At 42.9% G+C, this 6,599-nt stretch overlaps 1 protein-coding gene across 3 annotated transcripts; it reads left to right on the top strand.

Annotated features, from left to right (window-relative positions):
• Positions 1-4,408: 4,408 nt before the first annotated feature.
• Positions 4,409-6,364, top strand: MED7 (mediator complex subunit 7). Of its 3 annotated transcripts, none has more exons than XM_040573283.1 (2): positions 4,409-4,933; positions 5,390-6,364. In XM_040573283.1, exons 1-2 carry the CDS (start codon positions 4,686-4,688, stop codon positions 6,099-6,101), a joined length of 960 nt encoding a protein of 319 aa, XP_040429217.1. In that variant the 5' UTR covers positions 4,409-4,685; the 3' UTR covers positions 6,102-6,364. The 3 variants fall into 3 exon arrangements, with proteins under 3 accessions (XP_040429217.1, XP_040429219.1, XP_040429218.1); XM_040573285.1 differs by having other exon boundaries at positions 4,925-5,172; XM_040573284.1 differs by lacking the exon at positions 4,409-4,933 and adding an exon at positions 4,967-5,292.
• The last annotated feature ends 235 nt before the right edge of the window (positions 6,365-6,599 follow it).

The raw sequence follows: 6,599 nt of genomic DNA, 5'->3' as shown, positions 1-6,599 counted from the left end.
TACTATTTTCTTCTGAAAACAAAGGCAAGACTTACACTGCTGGCAAATCTGCAGTACTTCAAGTCCTGCGGTTTATTCTGACAGCATGACCTGCTTACAGCTACCAAGCTGCTGACGGCTGTATGGGGAGTACTTCTTTATGCCATACAGACACAGTTTTGGAGACATTTTCATTTACAAGGTAGAATAGGCAGTCACCACAGACTTGTGACCATGTAAAGACCCAGCATTAATATCTGACTTAATCATCAGGTAGGAGGGTTGTTTCCAGAAACATTATGAGTATGAGCATAGGAAAGAATGCTGGCTAATTCCAACAAAATATGCCTGGATTTTGAGTCATGTCAATTTATGAACAAGTAGTGAGATATCTGTTTCATGGTTAAATAACTGTTCAGACTCTGCTGAGGTTTGAATCTATTCACATACCTGTGTTAATAAGTTGTATAGCAAATAGCAGTTTGGCTTGTGAATTGAAGAATGGTGTGTCCCAATTTCTACATGGGAGGAACACTAAACTTCTCTCCTACATTTATAAATGCACACATAGGCTGCAGCTGATGTTTTAGTCTGAGGAGTCAGAAAGAAAAGGCAACACAGCACTGCACTGCAAATCCATTAATTCCCAAAGCCACAGCGGGAGATATGGAGATGGGAATTAACCACAGCAGATGGAGACATAAAGCTTAAGTCCCCTTCACCCCCAACTGTCTCCCTTTCTCTTCCCCTCCTCCCTGGTATATCCTGCAACAAAGCCTGTAACAATCACCAAAAAGGAAATTCCTGAGCTCGTTGCTTAACTAAGCTATAAGATGCAACACAACCTAAACAAAACAAGCAACTAGAACTGAGTTTCATTTTGGGGTTATTTTTCAGACTACTTAGAAAACAAACACACACAAAAAACCCTTTTATTTACTACTTAAATTGCAGTAGTAATCAAAAATTGAAGAAATACGTTCCAGCACAGAAGGGAGCAGAGTTGTTATAAGACCATGCATGAAAATGGGGTTTGTATTTACTGTGCTCATCCACTGCTTGGACTCGAAATTCTGCTAAGATAACTTAGCATGCTTCAGTAGCACACACTTTACACACTGCTGCTGAATTAAAAGAATGGGAATGGCTGATAATGAAACATGCCAATTTGCCTAAAATTAGTTACGAAGAAAAAAAATTTAACTATAGCAATAAATCAAGGTCTTCTGTCTTTGAGGCAGATAACATCCCTGAACTGATTCACCATTTCTCAAAGCAGTGTCCAGGTTCATTCCTACAGTTTACAATATGGAGATGCTGTAGTAATTGAGCTGTATTATCAGTGGTGGACTTGTACTGGACAGCATCTTCATTTTAGAAAGAGCTGAAATGCAGCAGAAAGCAAATTGTAGAGCGCTATGCATGACGCCCACCATCGTTCTCAATTTCTCATTTGGAAGCACTGTAGAGGAAATGTTAGCAGCTCCCCATATGCTAGAAAGGGTCATTCATGGGCCTGCTGAGAATCAGCCATGCTACCAAGAATGAGAATCAAAACCTTTTTTCTTTCATTTGTTGGCTGCTACATACAGACTGGGAAAATGACTAAAGAAGATCAAGATCACGTGAAAAACAGGTGCTTGGCTCCCCACTATCTTCCACTTTTTGAAGTCACTGAATTTTACAGCCTTGCTGTACAGTTCACAGAGTGCAAGGCAGCCGAGAATCAAGCTCAGCTCTTGTTAAAAGAATGTGAAATCAAAGTCTGGAAAGTCCAACAAAACCAGAGGCAGGTTAGCACCTCCTACTACTGGGTTTTCTCGCGCCTCTCTGGAGGTGGTACTTTTTTATTCCTTGTTTGTAGTACCAAGATGATCTGACAAACTGACAGCTGCTGCCACAGAGAGGAGAACCCTTCCCCTCACCATCTCCTTGACCTCCTCCCTTCCTTCTGCCTGTGTTTTCTCCTCACTTAAAAGCTAGCTCAGATACTGGATAGCACAGTGAGTCTACTTAACTCAAGAGAAGAGCAGAAAACATAATCCAGAAAAATTACAGTTATGTTTTCTGTGGGGTTTGGAGTTGCATCAATTTACTTTGCAATCTAGTGTCTTACACTGATGAAGACATTGTCTCATTGTCTCATTCCTGTCTCATTCCTACAATGAGAAGGAAACGTTGTACAGCCAGAAACGGAGACTGGAGGAGCAGTGAAGGAAGAAAGGAGAGCAGGACCAAGATGAAAGGTGAAGGAATGAGAACTCCTCTTTCCAAATCAGCAAACTGTTTAGTTGCAGCATAGAACCACACCCTTGCCTGCATCTGAAACCATGTTCTCAGTTCCATATTTATGTGTCTTGGTTAGATCTGTATCTTCATCCTGGAACACTTTCCCTTCTTCATAATGATTATTTGTATGCATTGAAGTAGTATTTAGAAACCACCACCATATGGGAACAACAAACAACAAAACAAACAAACAAAAACAAAAACAGAAAAAACAAAAGATAAGTCATCTTGGACCCCCCCTTGCTGATGGTACGTGATTTTCTGCTCCGAACTGTTTAGCTTCTCAACTGACAGGATCACAAACTGATGAAAGAAGTAATGTGGTAGAGTATTCTGATTTTATGAGTGAAGATTAAAGGTCTCTTAAATCTTCCTGCTAAGCCCAAAGGACCTTGTGGCTTAATATGGAAAGTTTGAATGACTGGTATATGCCAAACAGCAAGCTTGTGGCATGAGAGACTACCAGAGTCCCAGCTCAAAGCATTACATCCAAAGGATCCCTTCAGTCTGTGGAGGCCATAAGTTCCATAGCTATGATAGGAAAGTGGTGACTGGTGGCAACTTTTTAAACTTCTTCACTCTTTAACTTTTTTTTTTTAATATTATTATTATTTAAGTATGTATTTATTTGGGAACCAAATGACCAGTTTTCTTAAAGGTGGCTTTTACTAACAAGTTACATACTACCACATATCATACATTTCAGAAGGTTAGTTTCCCCAGATACAGTGCTGAAGTGCTGAAAACAGAAAGCAACATGGCCAAACCATGTCATACTGTTTTGTTCCTTCTGCATTGTGTTGCCCAACATGGCTGGCCTTTAGGATATTTATGCACAAAGAATAAGAGCTTTCTGTACTCAAACTCCTGAGTCTGAACAATCCATTCAGAGCTTACACTACTCAGTGCTCATCACATTTCAGTCATTATGGATCTGTTCCTGAAAAGAACGCTAGATTAATTCACGTCTTGGGGCACCACAAAATCTTTAATGTAAAGAGCTTTGTTTCACATTTTAAGCAGAAGTATTGACATCCAGGGTAAAAAGTGTGAAGACATTGCTTCAGGTATTAGACAACATCAGATCTGGAAGTCTAGAGATTATTGACAAATGCAGATTGCGCCCAAACCAACTTCGCGTCAGTTTTTCCTAAATCAAAACTGTAAGTCATTTCCAAATGGCAAGAATATCCTCCTTTGGACAACATGCCTAAATTGAGGCCCAGTTACCCAAGAAATCCTTGGGTCTATATCTGTAAACACGACATAGGCCATATCCATGCATATATGCATGTAGATAAATACTAAACTATAACCACACTGATGACATCAGTCTGTGAATACAGAAAAAAGTCAAGGAACAAACCTTTAACTCAGACTGAGTAATCAACAGATACTTGACGAGGTAACTGAAGTCATCAGCGATTATCTTTGAATATGTGTAAATACTAATACAGCATTTCCAAAGAATAAGGGCATCAACCTTCATAATGGGAGAGATTTCTTCAGTAAGTTCACTGAAGGCCACCCTTCCTTCCTACGTGACAGACACTGTCCTTCCCGCTAAATCATGAATGTCACAAAGGGGTTCATTTCTGCCAAAATATAGTTTGCCAGACTCTTTTGATGCCAAGGGGTTGCACTCATCATCAGGCCTGCCTCAGCTGTAGAGTGTTTTTTGGTTCGGACTATTTCAACATTCAGATAATCAGTAAAATGTAAGCAGCAAATGTTTTCAGGTTTTCTAGTCAAATTAACAATTCTGAAGTTTCTTTGCTTTGTTTTGTAAATAATTGGCAGGATCCAAAGTGTAATAAAATAAACTTTTTTTTTTTTTTTTTCCCCAAAGTGATCTTGAAATGAAACTCTGTAAATGATACTGCACGTATACACAACGGGTTCCTGCAAAACCAAGGATATTACTGCCACCTGCTGAGGAAGAGAAGGAACGGAGCATAAATGCCCAGGTGTCAAAATCTCCTGTTTTTCATCAGGGAGAAATTCCTGCAGAGGCAATGCCAGCCAGCCCTGCCGCCCAAGACCCACAAAGTGGAAAACATAAATCCACATTTTTTTTTCTTCAGCTCTTCGTGGAACGAAAATGAAAGAAAACCACTGGAGCCCAGCTGTTTGTGACAGCCTTTATGTACCCAGGCTTGGATGTTTAGATAAAGGAACACTGCAAACACTTTCCAGGCAAATGCTTTTATTTCGTGACCAGGGATGACACCCAAGTTTCTGATGCATGGAAGCACTATGTATGACCACCACATAATTTAGTGGTTAAAGTCTCCGAATCCTGTTGGAGATCGCAGTCTAAGTATTTTCCTTCCAAGCAGTCCCGGCTGCTTTGGGGTGGCAGACACCAAGCACCAGTCGGTGCACACCTAAGTTCTGAGGGGACCTCAGGCCTATAGATGCCACACGAGCCCCCAACATGGCGCCCCCTCCATGGCGACGCCCCGCCCCAGGCACCGATCGGCACCGCCTCCCGAGAGAGCGCTGCCTCTGAATGGAGCAAACTTCAGACCGGCGTTCGGAAGAACCAATCAGAGCGCGCCGCTGTCCCAGCCCTCGCTCGGCAAGCCAATCGGGAGGAGGAACAAAAGGGGGTGTCGGCGGAAGCGCGGTGCTGGCGGAAGGCTGAGGGGAGCGCGGCGCGCAGGTGAGGGCAAACGGCCGGGCAGTTCCGTCCTGCCGCCGCCTCGGGTCCTGTCGGGGCCCGGCCGGAGCCGCGGGGCTGCGGTGTGGAGGCCGCCCCCTGCCCTACGGGCCGGGCCTGCCTCCCGGTGGCTGTTTCCTGCCGCTCCCCGTCTTCCTGGGTCGGGCCGTGGCCAGGGAAGGGCTGTCCCCCCTCTTCCTGTGGCTGCGCTGTGTGCAGGCTGGCTCTGCGGGGGCTGAGAGGCGAGTGCTTGATGTGCCTCTCATGAGGGTAGCTGTGGTGGGAGTATATCTCAGTGAAGAGCTAATATGGGTTTATTGGGGAGCTCCATGTGTTATCTGCACCGAGACAGCTTCTGCTTGGTGCGTTGCCTCAACGTAGCCCACACACGGTACCTTTATTTATATTATAGGTTTGTTACACAGGCTGTATAACGTGTATTACTTTGGCATTCCCTAGGTACTTTCATCTGGCAAAAATGGGTGAGCCCCAGCAAGTGAGTGCTCTTCCTCCGCCTCCAATGCAATATATAAAAGAATATACTGATGAAAATATCCGTAAAGGCCTGGCACCAAAGCCACCTCCGCCTGTGAAAGACAGTTACATGATGTTTGGTAATCAGTTTCAGTGTGATGATCTAATTATCCGACCCTTGGAAAGCCAGGGTATTGAACGCTTGCATCCTATGCAGTTTGATCACAAGAAGGAATTAAGAAAGCTTAATATGTCTATCCTGGTCAACTTCCTGGATCTCTTGGATATCTTGATAAGGAGTCCAGGGAGTATAAAGCGAGAAGAGAAACTGGAGGACTTGAAACTGCTCTTTGTTCATGTCCATCATCTTATAAATGAGTACCGCCCTCACCAAGCTAGGGAGACCCTGCGAGTCATGATGGAAGTGCAGAAACGTCAGCGTTTGGAAACTGCAGAACGATTTCAGAAGCATTTAGAGCGAGTTGTGGAGATGATTCAGAACTGCCTGGCTTCTTTGCCTGATGACCTGCCTCACTCAGAGGGAGGACTGCGAGTGAAAACAGAACCAATGGACACTGATGATGGCAACAACTGCATTGGACAGAGTGAAAAACAGAGAGAGCGTTCTGGTTGCAAGAGAGATCAGGTTTTAGACAAAGATGCAGCTATGTGTAGCATTATTGATGAAATGACATGAAAAAACTTCTTACATTAGCTCACTACAAGGAGAAGCAGAATAGATTCTGAGGGTCTATGTTATGTTTTGTTTTCCTGTTATACAAGCAGTCAAAGCATTTATAGTGCACCTGTTGGGGGGGAGGTTGTGAGCGACTAAGCAGGTGAAAATGTTTAATATTTTGTGAACTGTGTGTGTATTGTTAAAAAACAAAAATGTGTGCTTTTTGTTAAATGATTCATGTGAGGTGGAAGCCACATATTAAAGTTATTTTTTCTGACTTATATCCATTTGTTGTTTGCAGCCTTTTTGGGTGTGCTTCATTTTATTTTTTTAATTGCTTTAAGATGTGGAAGCAAGGGATCTGACTGACAGAAGTTGAAACCGACAATTCCACCATTCTGAATACATGGTGGCTGTTTATACTTTCAGTGAGTCTTTTCAGGAATGTATAATTCGATATTAAAAATGAAATCAGTGGCAAGTCTGAGAAATACATTCTTTTCTAGCTTTCTAGCA

The sequence above is a fragment of the Cygnus olor genome, chromosome 14, assembly GCF_009769625.2.
Source record: "Cygnus olor isolate bCygOlo1 chromosome 14, bCygOlo1.pri.v2, whole genome shotgun sequence".
Lineage (NCBI taxonomy): Eukaryota > Metazoa > Chordata > Aves > Anseriformes > Anatidae > Cygnus > Cygnus olor.
This window is presented reverse-complemented; position numbering and strand designations above follow the sequence as displayed.

What these genes read in the sequence shown, in the direction of transcription:
- MED7 (XM_040573283.1), top strand. Translation starts at nt 4,686, where the DNA reads ATGCCACACGAGCCCCCAACATGGCGCCCCCTCCATGGCGACGCCCCG. An exon ending in GAGGGGAGCGCGGCGCGCAG is followed by an intron (nt 4,934 to 5,389) that starts GTGAGGGCAAAC and finishes GGCATTCCCTAG; the next exon opens with GTACTTTCATCTGGCAAAAA.